Consider the following 21,977-nt stretch of genomic DNA (forward strand, 5'->3'; position numbering starts at 1 on the left):
AAATCACAAGGTGACTGGTGGTGTCCTTTAGGCCTGAAGAGACTGGCTTAGAAAAGTGACCACTGCTTCTACCACACACAGCGAGGGCTCAGGTACAGATGCACTAAATCATCTCTTGCACAGATGGTCTCAAATAGTGACATGAAACAGTAATCAGCAGCACAATTGACAAGAACCCCTAAATACATGCTTCAGAGAAAGTGGTTTTTGTTTTTTCCTTCATTTAAGAGCGCCACTGCCTGAATAATCAGTAAGTCACCACGATTCACTCCCCCTCCCCCAGGGAAACAAGTAGACCTACGTGTCCGTGAACAAGATGAAGCCGTCAGTATCTGCTTGGTTTGGGGCAAGGTCGTGGGCTCAGCGGTTGGTGCTGGGATGCGTGTCTGTGTGGCTGGGGGTACCCAAAACTGGGCTGTGGGCATTTTTAAAGGTACACGGGCCTCCCCTCCGACTGGCTCGTCCCCGTTCAGGTCTGAGCTTTACAAAGCATTTAACACCACTTTAAGTTAATGGTCTTTTTATTGGAAAAAAAAAAAAAAAAAGACTAGCATTTACAACTTGGAATGGACGTGAATTGTGAATTCTTGAACAGCAGTGTTGATGGTTGTGCTGAGGTCCACAGCCACAGCCTACTCTGCCGGCTCCAAGTCACGGTTCGGAAGGTTTTAAAAACAGAGAGTCCAAAGATGCTCCCTTGATAAAAGTTTCTTTTTAAAAATTTGTATGAATGGTGATAGCCTGACACCCATTCCACTCAGCACAACGCGGACAACGCCGCAGACACAGACGGGCGCACCGCCAGCGCGTCACGGTCGCCAGGGGGCGGTAGACAGGCCCGCCCCGCAGCAGGGCGCTCCGCCTGGACAGTTACCCGCGGCTCCTGAGGCGAGCCGATTTTAAACGCCTCTTCTCAGTAAACCAGCTACAATTTACACTAACAATTTGAACTAGAACCCCTCTGAGTAGGTTTTGAATTTGTTTTTTCACTTTTTCATTTTTAATACAAACGCCTGACTGTGCTCAATTGTCAAGCTGCATGCATGAAAAACTGGCCAGCCCGAACAGTGTGATTAATCATGAGCAGACGGGCCTGCCAGGAGCCCACTAAGTGCTTCCTTATCGTTAAGGTAGGACAAGTATTTATATCGGAAAACTCATGTGTAGCTTGATCTTTAGGGGACAGGACCACCAACCAATACATGCAGATTTTGTGTGTGTGGACAGAAGGTACTTTTGACATTCAGTTTTGCTATATAGAAACAGAATGAGTAAATGAACTTTTTTTTTTTTTTTTTTTGCAAGAGGTAAGTAAAAGATTCAATTTGATTCTTCTAGAGGGGGGAAAAAGGAGTTGAAAGTAGGTCTTCATTTTGCAGTCATCATCTGTACGAATTCTGAAAAGACAAATAATCATAACTTTCAGTTATCTTCAGAAGCAGCTTTAGTGAAGGTAACATCTCTAGTCTGAATAAGGGAAAAAGCCCCTAGCTGCAGTAGTTAACTTGCTCACAGGTCCTACAGGGAGGACCATCACAAAGCAAGCTAAGCCAACGTGGTGGCTCACCTTCGTAGTTGACCTGCCCGTCTCCGTCGATGTCTGCTTCTCTGATCATCTCATCTACTTCCTCATCTGTTAGCTTCTCTCCCAGGTTTGTCATGACGTGGCGGAGCTCTGCGGCGCTGATGTAACCATTGCCATCCTGCGAACAAGCCGCAGTGGTTACTGGCAGGGACCCAGTGCCGTGGGCAGGCAGGGCTCCGACAGAGTCACTGCCCCGTGCGTACCTGCCAGCTCTCTAGCTCCCCCCACCACTAAACACGTGCAGGCAGCCAGTGCAGAAACCGCAGGGGCTTTTTAAAAAGCAAAAGAAACTCCAAGAGTCAAGAAACCTGGTTCAAAATTTCTCTACTACTTATTATGCTTACTCTCACATGATAAGGTTACTGCAGTAAGTCAGGAATATTTGAAAGTGAGATTACAGAGGCTCAGGCAGGTAGGTAAAACGTTCTAACTAGAAAAGCGTGTGAAAGCTTTTAGAAACGACGGCCACAAAGTCAGCAATGCAGACACGGGGTCACCTTATCGAAGACTCGGAACGCCTCGCGGATTTCCTCTTCACTGTCGGTGTCTTTCATTTTTCTAGCCATCATAGTCAAAAATTCTGGGAAGTCAATGGTGCCATTACCTCAAATTAAAAAACAAAAGCGTGTGTAAAATAAGTGCTCCAGTTAACGCTACTGAAGAGGTAATTTTAGAATCATTTTATAGAACAGTAAGCATTTGGTAAGACAAACTGGTGAACTGCTTTATCAGGTTGTATTATCTTAGGTCTAAATTATTCAAAAACTTCACAGGGCAATTTCACATGATTCATGTAATTAAACTAGTAATCAATGCCCAGGATAGCATTTAATGATGCAAAGGAAACTGTACACACAGTTTCTTGGCCACTGAAAGGTCTGTACAGTTCAACAGGAAAAAAAAAAGGCCACAGCAGTGCTGGCTGCATCCTTCCCTCCCAAGGGAGGCCCTGAGACTGCCTTCCCCCAAGCCAGGGAGGTCCTCAGTCTAACTCTGCCACACCAGGGATGCTGGAAAAGGCCCGTCACTGAGCCGCCAAGGTCTTCAAGAAGAAAGTGAGTGGGGAAGACATGAGTGGGGAAAAGGGGACTCGTGCCGGGACCACGAGTGCTGGGAAGCCTTCTCCAGGAGGCGCCTCTCGGACACTGCACGGAAGTCACCTGACCGTCTCTCCCAACTCAGTATCTTTACTTCCTACTAAGAGCATGGCTCCCAAGTGTTTTCTCAGCTCAAATCATTATCAATCAGGAAACTGTCAGCAGAATCTGTTCTGTGGCCAGTATTCCAAACTCCTCCTTTAAAACCAACAGTCAGATGAATACACCAGAGACAAGCCACCAGATAAACAGTGTAACTTGAACTAAACAGAAATAAAAATTAGAACCAAAAAAAGCCTTATGTGAAGTTATTCTTTTTCACCAGTACCAACAAACTAGTAATTCACAGATTCCTTCAAAGCGTTTTGGCCTCCAAAAATTTAAAGCATTATTGATGTTCAGGGCAGACAGAAACCAGTTGTCTGAAATGATCTCTTATAGCCCTATAGTGATGTCCTTCAGCATCAACATATTCATTCATTGCAAATGTTAGATTCTATAGCTTGAGAAAACTTCCCCTCCTTGTTCCATACAATCAGAGGGCCTAATACATTTTGCCAGTCCCAAGACAGCTTCCTGGGCTCAACTATAAGAGAGCCACGCTATGTTCCCAGATGGTCGATCACCTTAGCAGTCAAATGAGACAGAACTATGAATAAACGTCTTTCTCCAAATTATTAACGATGAAAACAGTCCTTAGAAGTAGCTCAAATGGACTTAAACCACTGTTAAAGAGCTGACCCCAAACCCCTGCTTCTAAATACGTGACCAGCAGTATAATTCTGTTTTTTCACACTATACCATACTTTATTTACCATATTTTTAAATGGCTACTGTCAAGCTGATCAAGAAAGTCTAGACCCAAACTGTTTATTCCTGTTTCATCTTTTCAAAATTTACGAATGTTCCACAATGTTATGTTTACAGATTTGATTACATATATTATATACATCAAACTTACTAATTTGATATTTCTAAAGCACGTGGTTTTTCTTTGTGGGCAGAGGGGAGTGATTAAAAACTACTTGCTGACAGAAGCAAGCAGTAAAAAGGCCTCCTGTCCACTGTTCTGGAGTCCAGAGAGCAAGTGACCGAACGGCAAGTTCCTTCTGGCTCCGCGCCTTCCTGGCAGCTTCTGTAAATCTAGTCCCTTCAGTCATCACGCACCCCACCTCCAAGCCTCACGTGATCCCTGAAATTCTCTTCAATAAACACACTGACAGCTCACACTGTGCTCACTTCTATACGTTAACATCTAAGAAGGCTCTTCCCCCACTTCACTTGGGGTTTGTCTCCTGAGACAACCAAGCCTTTTTAAAGGTCTATGGCTATTTATTTTTACTTTCCCCATAGTACTCCGTGCAGACGCATGAGCCAGTTGATAAAGACTGAGCTACAGGTCATGGCAAGTAGAAAAGAACAATACTGTGATCTGATCCAGGAAATGTTCTGGACAGCGAGTAGGGCTAGAGGCAGGCCCGTAATCTTCTATTTTAATTGTCAACGGCCTAAGGAAACCACAGAAAGGATCTTTGCACATTTGCCTTGGTCTCGACACTTGAAAGACAATCTGGTAACATGTCTCAACTTGAATTACACAACACTGGCACTCATTCACAGCTCTAAAGCCCTTACCATCAGCGTCCACCTCGTTGATCATGTCCTGCAATTCGGCTTCTGTTGGGTTCTGGCCCAACGACCTCATGACGGTTCCAAGTTCCTTGGTTGTGATGGTGCCATCACCGTCTTTGTCAAACAGGGAGAAAGCTTCCTTGAATTCTGAAAACACAAGTTTACCTTTTAGAATGAATGTCTTCACCCAACCCAGTCACAGCACGCCCGTCCCCTGAACTTGCCAAAGCAAGCCAAGTTGTGCAAGTTAACAGAAGCTGCCTGCTCCTTATCTGCTGAAACAAAGACCACAACAGTCACACTGGCCGTGCCTTCACACAGAACACAGAGCAAACGTCACCACAGGCAACCAGGCCCACCAACGGCAAGCCCCTCGCTTTGAAGGCTAAGCTTCCGCAGTCTAGTGCAGGTCCAGTCTGACAAGTCAAGACTGGTCCGAAAGGTCCCTTCCCGTGAAATCTCTACAGCTGTGAGAACTCCTTGTTTCACAGCAACAGGAGAGGTAGTTACCAGAAATGGACAATCCCTGGTAAACAGTGTGCTCTCTCTGCATGGCATTCAGAGTATTTCAAAGGCAATCCTGGTTTCCTGAAGAGAAACCATCTCAAAAAACCTCTCCAGGGACTTCCCAGGCAGTCCAGTGGTTTAAGGCTCTGCACTCCCAATACAAGGGGCACAGTTCAATCCCTGATTGGGGAACTAAGATCTGGCACGCCACATACCGAGGTCAAAAAAACCCAAAACAGTCCTCCAGGCAATATTAAAAGCTAAACTCTACACTGACTTCATTCCCCTGGCCATGATTACGGGGGTCCTCACTGTCCTCCTCGCCCACCCGATTTAGAACAGCAGGCACACGCTTTCACAGCGCATCACAAAGTGGCCTAAGAATTCTAGACTGCATTTTTGAACAGGAGGCTCCATGCACTCTCATTCCATACAAAGCCCAGCATACCCTGAAGTGCGCACTCCACAGTGTAACAAGTGGGCATCCTTAGTTCCACTTACTTTTGCATTATCTCCAAAAGACTGACAAGGAGTAACATTTAACCTAAATATTTCTGCTTGTTGTTTGCATTTCAATAAAATCCTTAGAAAACCGCTCATACTAAGGGGAGAGGGAAGAGTCACCAGAACTGAGTCTATCTAGTTCTGGTCTACCGAGACTCCCTGTAGTCACCACTTACCAGCAATCTGCTCTTCAGTCAGCTGATCAGCCTGCATAGAAAAAGAAAAGGTTACAATTCAACCCACCGGAGTCTGGAGTCAGCATAGCTTTTCCAATTAAGTCTTTTAATAATGATATTTCTCAGCTGTGAAAATTTCAACCATGTCATTTAAGAGAAACAATTAGAGTGCAGGGAACCCTTTACGCTATTAACAAAGGATGACAAGTTAGCAAGGTCTCACTTCAGCTTTTCTTCTCTGGGCCTAAGGGCTCTCTGCTCTGCGGTGGGTCGAACCAGGAGAGTCAGTTCATCATCTGAGAAATGGCACCTCTAGTGGCAACAGGCCCACTGCAGCCGCAGGGCCCGGCTCTGGGAAGAAGTGCGCCACCTACTGCAGGACGCCGCGCTCTCCGCGGCCATCCACGGAGGGACCCAACCTGCCGCGGCTGGCCCTGCAGCCAGGACCGGGGCCAGGTCAGGCCTTCGGTGCACCTTGCGCACCGCTGCGGGCACTCCAAATCTCCAAACTGGCGTTACATAATGGCACTGGCTTGGATTAACAGGCTTTTATATCTATTTTACGAGATACAATTAAGTGGAAAAAAATATACAGCAATGGGTTATCCTACCAACTTCATTTCCATGCTTTCCAATCACTAAAATTAGGCAGTTATTTGTTAAAAGCCTATCATTTAGAACAACTAATGTCCTTGGTCAAATTATCCTATGATTCAAAAGCTGGGGGGTGGGGGTGGAAATAATAGAACGGTCCTACAATCGAGCTGTTACAAACCTGCAAAAATGAAGCACACAGAAACTACATAATAATTATGAGACTCTGCCCTCCCTTTTTTGAGAGGAACTATTAACTTTGCTAGAGGATATTTACTCTAACCTTTTTAAGGGAGATCTAAGAGCTGCTCCTAATAAACACACTTTACTAGAGGTGGTAATGGCCACGAAAGTAATTCTCACTTGCATTATTTGGTCTCTGCAACGCTGATCTTGTGCCTCCAACCATGGGAATTCGGCATCTCAAGGACAGATAATATGTATTTTTATTTTAATGAAGGATGTCTAACGAAGCCAGTTCCAAAACAAGTCCTAGTAGAAAGCTGATGGCAATTTATTCGAACTCGCAAATGAAAACTTTCACAGTAAGAGTGATGTTCCAACATACTGACTTAGGGAGGAAACATTTTTTTCAAATTAGAACTGTGTCTCCTCTCCTCCCTACCCCAGACACGGCACGCCGGTTTTCTTTATAGCGAAGGAAGGAGACACGAGGATTTATGTAATGCCAGGGCTACGTCTCTGCCTCCTACAACAGGAAGCGCTGCCGACCACACCTCGCAAAAGAAGCTGTCACCTCGCCGGGGAAGTGTCCTCTGAGAGTGGAGATCGAGGCTGTCGGCCCGCCTCGACACAGAGGGACACGCTCACCGCCACACCGCATCGGCCTCGGGGCAGAGGTGCGCGGGCCCCGCCGAGAGCCGCCTCCCCGCCCCGCCGAGCCAGAAAGGCGGGGGGTGATGTCAGCCCTGCCGACCGGGGGATGGCACACCCGGAGAGGCGCACGGGCGCATCTGGCCGCCGAGGAGCCGCAGAAGAGGCGGAAACGGGGAGGGCACCTCGCCTCGGACGGGAGGGAGCGCGGGCCGGAGAAAGTGCCGGGCGAGGTCGCCCTGGGAGCAGGGCGCAGGGCGCCTCTCCCTCCAGGCCAGGGAGAACCCCCCACACCCGCCGCGGGAGGGGCACGAGCGCGCCCCGCGCCTCCCACCCGCTTCTGCCCTGCGCGCCGCCACCTCCCCCGGAGCACAAACTTCGCGTCTCCACTGGAGACCGCGGCGCGCGCCAGCGCTCCTCCCCGCCCCCCGCCCCAGTTAGCGCGGCCGAGCGCCTCCCGCGGGGGGGCCCACCCGGTGCCCCGCGGCCCCACTCGCCTCCACCGCCGCGCGGGGCGGGTCTGAAGGGGCGCCGGACGCCGCGACGAGGGCCCCGGGCCGCCGCAGGGCCCCGCCCGGGTAGGGCGGTCGGCCGGCCCGCCGCTTCCGCCCCCGCTGCCCCCCGCCCCGCGCCTTCCTGCCCCCACCCCACCCTCCCCGGCTCCTTCCTTCCCGACCCACGCCCGCGCCGCGCCCCCCAGGAGGCAGGCGGGAGGAGCGCCCCGAGGGGACGGCTGCGGCCCCGCGCTCCGACCGCGGCGACGTGCGCCACCGGCTCGCTCCGGCCCATTCATTCTCCGCTGCCCGCGAGCCGGGGTCTGGCCGCGGCCCCGCCCGGACCCCCACCCCTAGGGCAGCCCGGGGGCGGACGGCTGAGCGAGCGGGTGCGGGGGCCCCGGCGTGACCAGAACCCCCGCCTGGGGCTAGGCGCGGCAAACCCCGGCCCCACGACGGGCCGAAACGTAAACGGGGCTGCCCAGCCGAGGAAACTGGGATGCAAACCCAGAGCGCGTCCTGACCCGCAGCGGCTGCGCAACACCCGGAAGCCAGGAAAAGCCACCCAGCGAGGGAAAGACGGGAAGAGAGACAGGGTCCGGAGAGGGAGAGCGCGGGCAGGCGGCCGCGGCGCCGGCACTCGCCGCGCCCCACCTACCATGGTGCGAGCGAGGCAGGGAGGCCGAGAGAGCGAGGGTGGCCGCGCAGGGGCCGGGACCGCAGGGCGCCTCCGCTACAGCTGCTGCCGGGGCCCCGTGTGCGCTGAGCGCTGTGCCGCCGCCGACCGCCGCTGCCGCCAACTGAGCTAACGGCTCCGCACCCGCCAGGCTCCCAGCACCGCCGCCGCGCCGCGAGCCTGCGCCCCGCGCTATATATATGGCGCCGCGTATCCCTCCGCCGCCGCGCCGCCGCCTCGCCCTGCGCCGCGCCGCGAGGGCCGGGCCTCGCTGCCTGGCCCCGCCCCGGCCCCGGCCCCGCCCCGGGCCCCGCCCCCGGGGCGCCCGGCCTCCTGCCGACCCTTTGCGCGCGCGGCCGCCGGCGGGCCTGGGACCCCCAGCGGAGACGTGTGCCCAGAAGTGCACGCAGGTGCCAGCCCGGACCAGGGCGAAGACAGAGGGGCTGCGTAGCCGACGGGGGGCGGCTCTGGCTTCAGAAGGGCCCCGCCCCTCGCCCCAGGCCCCCACCCCACCGGCGGGACCCCTGCCCCTTCCTACCCCCACCACCCGCCCCTCGCATCTCGCGCCCCGGGGCAGTGGACTGGCCCTGGCCTCGCGGTCTCCCGCTGGCCCCCGCCCCTGGGGAGCCAAGGGCAGTTCTGGGGTGAGGGCAGCCGCACCTTCGGCGACCGAGGACAGGGGTCTGGAGGGAGCAAGTGTCTTCGCGCAAGAAACTGCTTAGACGTTTGCTCTTTGAGTAATGTCGGAGACAAATGAATATATATGCTCGATTGCTAAATCCGTGTCATGCTCATATGCTTAGCCAGTCTTACCTTAATGTTTTTACGTTTCCACTGAATTTTTTTTTGTATGCTTGAATAATCTCCCTCTCCTACTGTATTTTTTTTCCCCTATGGAAAACACTACTCATCCTGACCCTAGTCTTACTGAAATCAATGTACCTGTGCATCTTCTGTAGACTTTCAAACCCCATGCTTTGATTTTTTTTTTTTTTTTTATGTTAGTTACCTGGTCCTAACAGATCAGATCTTTATTCGTAGATCCGCAGAAACAAAGAAGGAAAACAACAGATACATAGAATTCCCTAGATTAGGGTTGGAACACACAGTTTAATTGACTCTACTTTGGAGCTCGACCAGTTTTTAAATGCACAATCTTAATTATATTTCAAGTAGTATTTTAATCTAAAATTTACTCATATTTTCAATTTTCTGTATAGCAGAAAAAGGACCATATCAGTTATAAATGTAAAGCCCAGAAATTTGTAAAAATCTTGACAAAATGCTGCAGTTTCTTTTCTTGCCAAGGCAGAGCACAGAATCTGATCTTTTGTTTACAGGGCCTGGGCAACAGTTGCAAGTTATTATTTGCATACTCTTTCAGAGAATGTGGCAAAGTGTGTGATTGACAACCTCACTAGAAGGGCTTTGCTAGGTTATGCTTGTTTCTGGCTTTGACACAGTCTGCAGAAAAGAATTTTAAAACAATGGAAAATGTAGTTGCCCAGGACTTGTGTGATAGCCTCAGACAAATACCTATGGAACTGTTTTTACTGATATGCCTTCTGGAATGCGGTAGGAAAGGGGGAACCAGCTGTGCAATCTAAAGGGAGTCTGCCACAGGGAGCCAGGGAATGGCGCTGCCTCCCTCGGCAGATGAGAAAGACACCATCTACTGAACGTGATTGTCACCATCATCCTGTCTTCCTGGGCGAAGACTTGAATGGGAATAAACTGTATGTTAATAGGGGAGTTGGAAATAGGGGGAAAGGGACTAATATAAAGTCAGTTAAAAGAATATTCGGTAATACAGTGAGTTACAGTCTAAATGGCCAAATATGCTAAGGGAATTGGTATTCTTTTGCCAGGCTTTTCATACAGTAGTTAAATACATTTTAAAAAGTTGGTATACATTGTATAAGAAGGAGGAAAAATGGCCTCGAGATGAAATGTATTTAATTCTTAAAGGTTTATTAGGTTCTGATAGTCTTCTGTTCCTTATAATTAAGTTGCTAGAATCCATGGTTTTGAAAACCAGGCATTTTCTAAAATAATGTTTCTCCTTCCATCATTTAACCTATTTCACCCAAACACTTTGAACTTTTTCATGACTTTATTTGCTAAAGACCGTATTTCAAAGTCATCTTACTTATTATAGTAAAATTCATTATTGTGATTCTTTACATTTTACCAGCTAGAGTTCTCTTTTGATAATTCTTTATCAAAGTACAGCTTTCAAGTCTATTGGATTTGTAATGAGGTCATGCTTTACTCAGTTTTATGGCAGTTTGACACATTGAAATATAAGAAGGTCAAATGACTTACCCAAGATCTTGCCATGAATCAGGGATGGAGCATAAAATAGAGTGTGAGCCCTTGTTCAGGGGCTCTAAGATTAGATTATGTATTAATGAAATTAACATCTGAAAATTGAAAATGTGCCATGTGAAGATTTATGTATTTCCTGAAGCAGATTCTTCTGACGACCTGGATGATCACTGGGATTTCATTAAAGATTTAAGTCAATAAACTTTCTAATTTATTAAAAGATCAGGAATCAAGAAATCCCTTGGATTGCAAGGAGATCCAACCACTCCATCCTAAAGGAAATCAGTCCTGAATATTCATTGGAAGGACTGATGTTGAAGCTGAAACTCCAATACTTTGGCTACCTGATTCGAAGAGCTGACTCATCCGAAAAGACCCTGATGCTGGGAAAGATTGAGGGTGGGAGGCGAAGGAGACAGCAGAATGAGATGGTTGGATGGCATCACTGACTCAATGGACATGAGTTTGGGTGAACTCTGGGAGTTGGTGATGGACAGGGAGGCCTGGCGTGCTGCAGTCCACGGTGTCGAAAAGAATCGGACACAACTGAGCGACTGAACTGAAATGAACTGAAGCCACATTCTTTTGAAGTCATTGGCAGGTAGATTCTTTACCATTAAGCCACCTTGGCTACAGTCTATGGGGTCTCAAAGAGTTGGCACGACTGAGCACAGCACTGCAATGTGAAGTCATAATTTACTGAGAGTCAAAAGACAATGGAATATTTCATGATATTGAGAGAAAATGGCTATGATTATTTTTAAAAGTGAAAGTGTTACTTGCTCAGTCGTGTTCCTTCTTTATGACCCCACAGACTGTAGCCTGCCAGGCTCCTCTGTCCACAGAATTCTCCAGGCAAGAATAATGGAGTGGATTGCCATTCCCTTCTCCAGGGAATCTTCCCGGCCCAGGGACTGGACCTGGGTCTCTTGCATTACAGGCAAATAGTTTACCATCTGAGCCACTGGGGAATAAAGTAATGTTAAATTGAAGAAAAATAGAAAGAATGCAACCCTATGTCAGGAATCTCAAATTTTAATATCACTTCTGTCACTAACCTGATTACCCATTTGAGTGTAACAGAAAAAATACAAATGTAATCATTGTACATATTCAGGGGTAAGACAGGTTTGGATTTAATCTAGAAATTCCAACTGTAAACCCTGTGCCTGAGATTATAATATATATGACTGTAAAATATACATGTACAATATGTACTGTCATGCATGTCATACGTGTGTGCCCACAAACATGCTGAAGGTGAAGAGGACAAATGGAGAAATGGAAACAGCTTAAAGAGAGCATTTGATGGGCTTCCCTGGCAGCCAGCAGTTGAGACTGAAAATTAAAAAAATAATAATAATAACATTTGCTGAGCATTTGGCCACCTGATGCAAGTAACTGACTCATTGGAAAAGACCCTGATGCTGGGAAAGATTGAAGGCAGCAGGAGAAGGGCACGACAGAGGATGAGATGGTTGGATGCCATCACCGACTCTATGGACATGAGTTTGAGTGAAGTCCGGGTGTTGGTGATGGACAGAGAGGCCTGGCGGGCCGCGGTCCATGGGGTCGCAGAGAGCTGAGCGGCTGCACTGACTGAACTGAGCATTGGCTGTGGCCAGGCCCTGTGCTAACTATCATTTCATCCTCCTGCCCATGCTGTGAGGCCAGCGCCATTATCCTTATATAGAAACCAAGGCACTGAGAGACTAAGTGATTTGCCTAATTTAAGTGTTGAAATGAAAAAATCTATTTCAGAGGACCAAGCATGTAAGCATTACACTGTATCTCTTGTAAATTAATATAATTTATTTTTAATTTTTTTTTGGAAGGAACACAAGATTAAAATTTGTGTTTTTTTTTTTATGAAATACTTCTTACCCAAGGATTTAAAATTAAAATAAGATCATAGGAATGTAGTAATAGCTGTACCTACCACACCAGGAGCAGAGTGTATAAGAAAAAGCAAAACATTTACTTTATGATGCTTCCTAGCCAGAGGACATTTCTCATTTTGCAAATGAGGTCTAAACAGGTGAGGAGACTTGCTCACCATCATTTAGCTGACGACTCTATGCTGTCACTGAGAGAGATAACCGAGAACTCTCTCATCCCAGTCCTATTCCATGATGCATGTCTCGGAGTTGGTATTTTATTTTTATAAATGCATTTATTATTTATGGCAGTGCTGGGTCTTTGTTACTGCTCCGGCTTTCCTTGAGCTGCAGCAGGTAGGGGCCTCTCTCCAGTTGTGAGGCACAGGCTTCTCACCATGGTGGCTTCTCTTGCTGGGGACTGTGGGCTTTCGGGCGTTCGGACTTGAGCAGCGGTGACACCTGGGCTCAGCAGTTGTGGCTGCCGGGCTCTAGAGCACAGGCTCAGCAGTCGTGGTGCACGGGCTGAGATCCTCCGCGGCACGCGGGATCTTCCCAGATCGGCGGTTGAACCCCTGTCTCCTGCATTGGCAGTCAGATTCTTTACCACTGAGCCACCAGGGAAGCTGAGGAGTTGGTATTTTAAACTAGAGACAAATGGATGGATGGATAGGTAGGTAGATACACAGATAGATCCTGTAGCCTTCATGTAGCTTACACTGCTCTGAGAAAATGACTCTGTGTGTGTGGTGGGGTGGGCAGTGGGATGGGGGGAGAGAGGTGATGCTTGGCTAGATGGTTTTTACAAAGTCACAAGTCTAAATTCATTCACTGTAACCGTAGGCTGCTGTGTCTTCACAGATGGATTATCTAGTTAGAGAATTTTCTTTAAGAAATTTCCAGTCCCAAACTGGAGCACCTCTCCTGAGCTATCTCACAGGAAAGAAATCTTGTCTTTGACTTCTCTGCCACCCACAGCTGCCTCCTTCTCTGTCCCATGGTCCAATATAATTTGATGATGATCCACCATTTGGGATTTTCTTCTTCACTAATCATCTCCAATAGCCAGAACAGGCTCCTGCTGCTTGTGTGTGGTTTCACATTTCATTAAATGTTATACAGGATTATTATATAAGCTTTACTATCTCTATCAATAACAAAATACCTCATTATTTTTCCACTTAAAATTTTGCTATTACAGTATCTTTTTTTGCTATTATCTTTTATGAATGACTCTCAGGTAAAAACACAGGGAAAATTCTAACATTACGTTTAAATTTGAAATGTGTTACCATCATAAGGAAATAAGTGAGTTTTAAGCCATGACTTATCACCATGAGAAAACATATCAATTTTAGCATATGTCTATTCTGCATGCATGCATGCTTAGTTGCTCAGTTGTGTCCAACTCTTTGCAACCCCATGGATTGTAGCCCATCAGACTCCTCTGTCCATGGGATTTTTTTCAGGCAAGAACACTGGAGTGGGTTGCCACTCCCTTCTCCAGGGGACCTTCCTGACCCAGGATTGACCCTGTGTCTCCTGCATTGCAGGCGGACTCTTTACCTGCCGAGCCTTCAGGGAAGCCCTACTTAGTGTCCCGGAATTTTAAGCGAATCATAACCAGACCACTGCATACTCTGCTGTGTCTCAGCTTGCAGCAGTCCTCAGCATATTAATGGTCTAAAGAGAAATAGCACCATCCCCCTGAATGTGTGCCCCATTCTTGTCTGTGTTTAAATTACTTTGTACAGTAGAGGGCAAGTCTTGCCCAACATTCACAGCGCTTGTGCTTGCTTTGCTAGTAGCTGTGGGGATGGATCTACATTATTCCCTCCACCTGGTCCACCCTTGCGACCAAGGCCATGAATGTGCACCACAGCCAGCTGAGGTCAGGGATAGAGAACAGAGCAAAATAACCAACAAGGAATGAGACTGGACCCCTGACTCGGGCCTCATTAGCTCTGTGCTTTGCATGCATGCTCAGTCGCTTCAGTCGTGTCCGACTCTGTGCGACCCCATGGACTGTGGCCCACCACCTGTAGCTCCTCTGCCCATGGGATTCTCAGGCAAGAACACTGGAGTGGGTTGCCATTTCCTCCTCCAGGGACCTGTGCCTTAATGGACTGGGATCTCAAGTCACAGGCAGCCAACAGTTACACAGACTTAGGGACCAAGTATGTGCACTCAGATTCCAAAATGCCCACTGGGAGAAGTCATCGCTTTTTGCCTTAGTTGTTTACACTGAATTCAAACTTTTTTTTTTAATTGCTCTGACCTACTGAGCAAAGTATTCTTTAAGCCATATCAATTTTGGAAATTTCCTGAGTCACCATTCTCCCCATTAATCCAAAAATCAAGCGCCAAAGTTACTTCAATCAGCATCTGAACTGTAAGCAACAACATCTCATCTCCACCATATGTGCTAGGACTGGGGACACACTAGAGAGGAGGTTTCAGACGTTCAGGCAACAACAGGCATTTAGCAGTTTACAGGTGGTTTAACAACCAGGTCGGTGGAAGGCTCTGTGGCCACAGTGATAAGCTGGAATGTTAGGTATTGGGGTGACTCAGTTTGCCTGAAGGGCAGAGCCAGCGGTCAGCACAAATTGGTACTTTCATTGAGGTCTTGATATGCAGAAAACTGGACGATAATGATAAATCAGAGAAACTGATGCTGATGGTGGATTATACCAAAGAATGGGCCTCACCAATGCCAACAGAACTAAGATCTGCTCTGGTGACTGTGTGGTTTGGTTTTGACTCATAACAAATAACTCTGTCCTGCCTCTGGAGCTGTGCTATCCACTAGCCATGAGCAATATGTGGCTATCGAAATCAAAATGAATTACACTTTAAGTTTAGTTCCTTTGTTTCACTAGCCACCGTCAAGTACTCAGTAGGCCCACATGGCTAGCAGGGTTACCTAGCAGTTACCTAGGTGAACAGTGTGGACATTTCCATCATCACAGAAGTCTTATTGGGCTGCACCAAGCTAGACTGAGAACCCCACTGTAGAACTTTAAAAAAGAAGAAAGGAAGGAAAGCCCATATTTACCTGGATCAAGAATCCTGCTGCTGCTGCTGCTGCTGCTGCTAAGTCGCTTCAGTCGTGTCTGACTCTCTGCATCCCCACAGAAGGCAGCCCACCAGGCTCCCCCATCCCTGGGATTCTCTAGGCAAGAACACTGGAGTGGGTTGCCATTTCCTTCTCCAATGCATGAAAGTGAAAAGTAAAAGTCAAGTTGCTCAGTTGTGTCCGACTCTTAGCGACCCCATGGACTTTAGCCTATCAGGCTCCTCTGTCCATGGGATTTTCCAGGCAAGAGTACTGGGTGGGGTGCCATTGCCTTCTCCACAAGAATCCTGAGGGTCCCCCATTTTAGTCTCACATGCGCTGTTCTTGGCTCACCCCTGACGACTCTGTGCCCTTCTGACCCATCCAGCACACAGTACTGTCTCTTCTCTGTGTTTCATCCTGTCTCTTCTCTGCTCAGAACTTTTCAGAGGCTCCCCAGTGCCTGCAGGAGATAAAATGTAAAGTCCTTGTGTCTAGCGTTCAAAGCCATTCACCACATTGTTAATCTACTTTTTCAGCATTACTTTTGTTATCCTACAAACATGGATTTTCTGCTTCAGACAAATTGGTTTCCTCTCTGACCCCTGAATACACATTGCATCCTCCCAACTCACTGCCTTTTCCATGCCACTCCGTGTCCAGATACCTGTCCAGATCCGCGTGTGCGCGTGTGTGTGTGTGTATGTGTGCGCCTGCGTGCGTGTGTGTGCACATGTGCACGTGCTCAGTCATGTCTCTTTGCAACACTATGGACCGCAGCCCAGCAGCCTCCTCAGTCCATGGGGTTTTCCAGGCAAGAAAACTGGAGTAGGTTGCCATTTCCTTCTCCACGGGATCTTCCCAACCCAGGGATCATACCCCTGTCTCCTGCTGCTGCTGCTGCTGCTGCTAAGTCGCTTCAGTTGTGTCCGATTCTGTGCAACCCCATAGACAGCAGCCCACCAGGCTCCCCCATCTAATTCCTTCAATGGCAGGCAGATTCTTTACCACTGAGCCACCTGGGAAGTGAAAGTCGCTCAGTCATGTCCGACTCTTTGCGACCCCATGGACTGTCCATGGAATTCTCCAGGCCAGAATACTGGAGTGGGTGGCCTATTCCCTTCTCCAGGGGATCTTCCCAACCCAGGGATCGAACCCTGGTCTCCCGCATTGCAGGTGGACTCTTTACCAGCTGAGCCACCAGGGAACCCCGTCCATTTCATTACCACCTATCTAAACCCTCCCCGTCCTTCATGTCCTGTTTACACCACGTCTTTCACATCTCCCCCGTGACCGTAGCTCTAAGTGGTGCTGCCTGGTGATCCAGCAGTGAGGACGCCACCTTCCAGCGCAGCGGGTGCAGGTTCAATCCCCGGTGGTGGCTCAGACCGAAGGAATCTGCCTGCCATGTGGGAGACCTGGGTTCTATCCCTGGGTCAGGAAGATCCCCTGGAGAAAGGAATGGCAACCCACTCCAGTCTTCTGGCCCAGAGAATCCCATGGACAGAGGAGCCTGCTGGGCTACAGTCCATGGGGTCACAAAGAGTCGGACACGACTGAGCAACTAACACTATAGTTCAAAATAATTCTTCCTGTCTCCTGAATTCCTACACCTTTTACCCATTTCTACTTGATATTATCTTTTCATATACTCTATCTCCTCATACTAGCAGAAGCTACCATCTTATACTCTGAACTCAGCTCAGTATCTGGTAATAAATATCAATAGATTATGTGATTAGTGCTAAGCTCAATTCACTATTGGGCTAGAGAGGATATGAGAAATGAATTTTCCAAAACAGAGAAAAGGAAAAGGAAGTCCTCTGCTTTAATCTCGCCACCGGAACCACCACTGGGAAGGAGACTCCCTAGAGTGCAGTGGGTCATACTTCCTCAGGAATAGGCTGGACTGTTCCTGCTTTGATTCTAACCCATACCCTCCACAGCCCTGAACAAGTATGTACCTGGGCTCAGCCTTCCTTTCTTTGGCAGTTCTTTCCCCACTTTCGTGAGACTGGATCCATTCCCAGCTTCCTGTGTGGAGAAAATTCAGCCAAAGGCAGGTTGTTGAACAGAAAAACTGGGCCTATCTCTGTCCAAGTCCAGTGAAGATGCTTTTGAGTTTTATTCATTCTAAGTAGAGACTCTGAGTCATTGGCTAATAAACCAACTCTAGGCACCACCACAGGATGACTGGATCGTTTGGCCACTGGGAAGATTGCCTTCAGGAGAGTTTTCAAGCTATACCAGGGATACTGTGGGCGCCTTTCTTCTCACATTCTCCCCTATAAACCCAAGCGAGGGACAGAAATTTTGTCTTCTCTCAGTGAAAAGTTTTGTTATTTTTATTGTTCTGACAAAGAAAACAGTTATTTCCCAAGAAAAGGATAATATTGTGCAATATTATCTGCCAGGTTAAATGACTATTTCCTTAGCCAGTTAACCACACAGACTCAGCCATGGGCTTATGTGAGGGTTACATAGGAGAAAAGAATGTCAAATTAGTTTGTAAACAATAAAGACCTAAACAAATACAAACTGTGTTTGTTCATAATATTTTATAGCATCAATCAGCTAAATATGGCAAAGGTCAGATAGAAGGCAATTCAGAACCAGTCAGGGAATCAAGCAGTTTCAGTGAATCCAACAGTCCAGCAGTGGGAAGACCCAAGGCTTCCCATTTTTCAGCGCCCCCAACGGGCTGGTACCCAGGGCAACAAGCCCTCGAAGCCTCGTTTCCTCCACCACAGCACTGGAATGCTGCTGAGTCATCACCCTCTTCTAGAGCAGCCAAAGAAATTGGTGACTCAGAGAACTGATTCATAGTTTCTCGTTTCACTGCTCTAGCTCTCCTCTGACACAAAATTTCCTTGTTGCACCTGTTTCACACAAAGCTTGAAATCTAGGTGTTAAGTCACTCAGTCACGTTCTACTCTTTGTGAATCCATGGACTGTAAATTCTCCATCCATGGAATTCTCCTCTACCTGTGGAATTCTCCAGGCAAGAATACTGGAGTGGGTAGCCATTCCCTTCTCCAGCAGATCTTCTTGACCCAGGGATAGAACCCAGGTCTCCCGCATTGCAGGCAGATTCTTCACTGTCTGAGTCACCAGAAAATGACCTTAAAACTGAACAGCAGCAAAATGTAGAAGCCATACTTTCAATGGTCTATTGACATAGTGATTCTAATAGAGGCATTTTTTCACATCCTAAAGAAGGGTAAAAAACTGATCAAAGCCATTCAGGACTTTGTACCTGTGGGAACTTTGTATTTTGAGGTACTTTGAGGTTTCAACCTGTTTTGTGTGGTGATACCACAGGCCCTCACAAAGCCATTTTCTACTTTCTAAACTCTGTTGCTTGTAACATTTGCAAGGTGGTCAGCTAGGTTAGAGAGTTAGGCATTGCTAAAGTCATGGAACAAGTTTTTCTTTCTGTGAAAAAGCACCATACTCTGAACAAGTTCAGTTATACCTGTTTTAATCAAGTAAACAAAAGAACCAAGTTTTTAGGAACCAGTTTATAAGTTGCATAGTGAAAAATGAAGATATAACCATGATTATTCTTTACTAGCATTTCGAATATCCTGAAAAACACTTCAGGTTATGAAAGAATTATAATTATATAACTACCTTTGCTTTATTACTCATCTCAAAAAAATGAGCTTTGCACAACACTGCAAATCAACTATACTTCAATTTAAAAATAATTCGCTTCTCTGAGCTCTTTTAGGAATAAAAAAGGGGCCTCTGCTAGCCTGAAGAAGCTGTAAGTAAATATGATAAAGCTTAACAAGAGGAAAGTGTCAGCAATATAAATGAAGGTCAAAGATTTTAAACAAGCTGTATAGATAAGGCCCAGCACAGAGAAGAATTCAGGACAGCCAATCCCCAAATGGAATCACAAAGTCCAGAGAAAAGTCATCTTGAGATTTTCCATCACTTGGAGGCCTTGCAGATGATAACATTCCTCTGCTTCCCCTAAAATGATCAGTCTTTGATTAAAATGTTTTCAAAGGTCAAAGGAAAGCTCAGTCTAGTAGGATCCTAAAGGCTACTCTGTCCTGAACTTGTACTTCTTGGAACTTAGTTTTCTTATCTGAAAATTGGAAAAGGGGACCCAGATGGACTTTGGTTCCTCCCAGATTTAGAATTTTATGATTCTAAATATTTTGCTTGTGAAACTTGTGAGGAACTTGTGCAGAATTCCCTAGTAACTAGGAGACCCCTGGAGATGCGGCTACAAATAGAGCTAAGGTCACAGGGGACTTGACCCAAGAGTTACATCTTTTTATAAATGGTAAAAAGTAAGACTATTGTAGAGTTCTGACTCTGTTGAATTATAGTTAAAATACTTAGAACAGACCAGGCCATGTCTACTCCAACTGATCAATCCTGGACATTTATTTCCAAAAGTTGCCAAAAATAATCAAAAGCTGGGTAGAGGACATTATCTCTTTACAAAGAACAGAAAAGCAACATTAAAAGGAGAAAGTAAGCAATTTTGAATGAGTCAGATTTTTAAAAAAATCATTTTCTTCTACATCTGTATTCTTCAAAGGACATAATAGACTATACAAAGGAAAGCTTGGAGATAAACTCTGTTATTTCAAAAGATAATGTCCCATAATGATGATATTTCCTTAATTTAAAAGCAAGTAGAGACAATTCAAATGGGGAAAAAAAAAAAAGGTGTTGAAAGAAGAAACTATACTTTCTATACAATAGAGTCTCAGTAAGTATTGGTTGATTGAATTTCCTGGAACTCAAAAGAACCTTTCATATACAGGTTTTCTTTCTACCTCTGTCTTAATTATTTGTTCATCTATTCCTTCAATAAACCTTTATTGAGCTTATGGAAATAAAATTCACCAAATACTGAGAATATGAAAATAAATGACAGGTCCTGTCCTTGAGGAGCTCACAATTTAGCAAGCTAGTTTTCTGACCACCAAAAGTAGTGGGTTTAATATGTACTAGGACTTAAGTACGGAGAAGGCGATGGCACCCCATTCCAGTCCTCTTGCCTGGAAAATCCCATGGACGGAGGAGCCTGGTGGGCTGCAGTCCATGGGGTGCTAAGAGTGGAACAGGACTGAGTGGCTTCACTTTCACTTTCCACTTTCATGCATTGGAGAAGGAAATGGCCACCCACTCCAGTGTTCTTGCCTGGAGAATCCCAGGGACGGGGGAGCCTGGTGGGCTGCCATCTATGGGGTCGCACAGAGTCGGACACGACTGAAGCGACTTAGCAGCAGCAGCAGGACTTAAGTAAGCTCAGAGGAATATTTTGTGGCACGCTGATTCACATGAAGATAAGCCTGGGATACACTTTACGGTAAACCTAACTTCTTGGTAAATGGAGACTCTCCCTCCAGTGTGAAAATAAATGTAAAAGGGACTTTCTGAGTCATCTCACAGTACAGCAAAAGCTCCAGAAGATGGGGTGTGACTATGGCACTAGCTTGGGAGCCAGACAACCTGGATTCTAGTCTGTGCTCTGCTCCTCAAGCGCGGGGCTACTGCAGGAAGGTGGACTGACATTTCTGGATCTCAGACTGCTCACTGCACAGAGCGGGATGAGAGGTCCCCAGACTCTGCACTAGGCAGACTGTGGTACCAGATGGTTGGATGGCATCACCGATTGGATGGACACGAGTCTGAGCAAGCTCCGATGATGGACAGGGAGGCCTGGCCTGCTGCAGTCCATGGGGTCGCAAAGAGTCGGACACGACTGAGCAACTAACTGACAGAACTGATGGCCCATCTGACAGGCTATCTCGCCAAGCCTTATCTAGGAGAGTCTTTCCTCAGGACGCAAGACACTGCCTCTTGGTCTGCCCCGGAGCTAACCGTCGGTTCTGTCCCTGGGCTCCCAGGCCGGCCCCTGGGGCGTCCTCCTCCGGCCCGGCCGGCTCGGGAAACCCACGCCCGCGGGAAGAGGTAAAAAGAAAAAAACAGGTAAGGGAAACGAAAACGGGTCTCTCTGAAACAAAGGTGCCCGCGAGTGCGCTCCCGGGAGGCTGGGCCTCCGCCTGTAAACAGGAAGGGTCGCCTTCGGGGCCGAGCGAGGCAGGCTTTCGAGGCAAGGGGATGTTTTTGCTCATCTCGCCGGCGGCACATGACAGAACGTGTCGGATGAGCCGTCAGGAGCGCGACCTCACCGAGCCAGGAGGCAGGGCGAGGACGGCTCGAGATTGCCCCTCGGAGGGCCAAGAACAAGGCAAAGGACCCCAGTCCTCTCATTAGAACTACTCGCCTCCTGCCGCTCCGGGAGATAGAGGACCGCCGAGCCTCGCGCCGAAGCCGTTCAAGCGCGCGCGCTCGCGGGGCGGGGCGGGGCGGGGCGGGGGCACTATATCTCCCGGCGGAGGAGCACACGGAACGCGACTCACAGCCTCCAAAACGCGCTGCCTTGGAGCCGGTTGCTTAGCTGGCGCTGCCGAGGCTGCTTTCCTCGCTCAATCAGAGAAGGGCGCTCTGATTGGCCAGCGCGACCCTGCAGTGGTTGGCCGGAAAGAGTCGAGGCGCCTGATTGGTCCCGCCGCACCTGCAATGCGTCAAGCCGCGGTGGGCGTGGAGGGCTTCCGCGTGAACGGCTGTGGACCGAGGGGC

At 47.8% G+C, this 21,977-nt stretch overlaps 1 protein-coding gene and 1 long non-coding RNA gene across 3 annotated transcripts; both read right to left on the reverse strand.

Annotated features, from left to right (window-relative positions):
- Positions 1–503: 503 nt before the first annotated feature.
- CALM1 (calmodulin 1) lies at positions 504–8,275 on the reverse strand. Of its 2 annotated transcripts, XM_070378364.1 has the most exons (6): positions 8,082–8,275; positions 5,502–5,532; positions 4,318–4,461; positions 2,083–2,189; positions 1,568–1,703; positions 504–1,397 (listed from the first exon to the last, which is right to left on the reverse strand). In XM_070378364.1, the coding sequence occupies exons 1-6, from the start codon at positions 8,082–8,084 to the stop codon at positions 1,369–1,371; spliced, it is 450 nt and encodes a 149-aa protein (XP_070234465.1). In that variant the 5' UTR covers positions 8,085–8,275; the 3' UTR covers positions 504–1,368. The 2 variants fall into 2 exon arrangements, with proteins under 2 accessions (XP_070234465.1, XP_005888667.1); XM_005888605.3 differs by lacking the exon at positions 8,082–8,275 and having other exon boundaries at positions 5,502–5,538.
- A 2,848-nt stretch (positions 8,276–11,123) lies between these two features.
- Positions 11,124–21,824, reverse strand: LOC138989554 (uncharacterized). The gene is made up of 3 exons (XR_011465835.1): positions 21,758–21,824; positions 15,363–15,825; positions 11,124–12,951 (listed from the first exon to the last, which is right to left on the reverse strand). It is a non-coding gene; the product is annotated as an uncharacterized lncRNA (long non-coding RNA).
- Between the last annotated feature and the right edge of the window lie 153 nt (positions 21,825–21,977).

Source organism: Bos mutus, chromosome 10 (assembly GCF_027580195.1).
Source record: "Bos mutus isolate GX-2022 chromosome 10, NWIPB_WYAK_1.1, whole genome shotgun sequence".
NCBI lineage: Eukaryota > Metazoa > Chordata > Mammalia > Artiodactyla > Bovidae > Bos > Bos mutus.

Coding starts and splice junctions, on each gene's coding strand:
- CALM1 (XM_005888605.3), bottom strand. CDS start 5,538: ATGCAGGCTGATCAGCTGACTGAAGAGCAGATTGCTG. Junction 4,462..5,501: donor GACTGAAGAGCAGATTGCTG/GTAAGTGGTGAC, acceptor TTGTGTTTTCAG/AATTCAAGGAAGCTTTCTCC. Junction 2,190..4,317: donor CAACGAGGTGGACGCTGATG/GTAAGGGCTTTA, acceptor TTTTAATTTGAG/GTAATGGCACCATTGACTTC.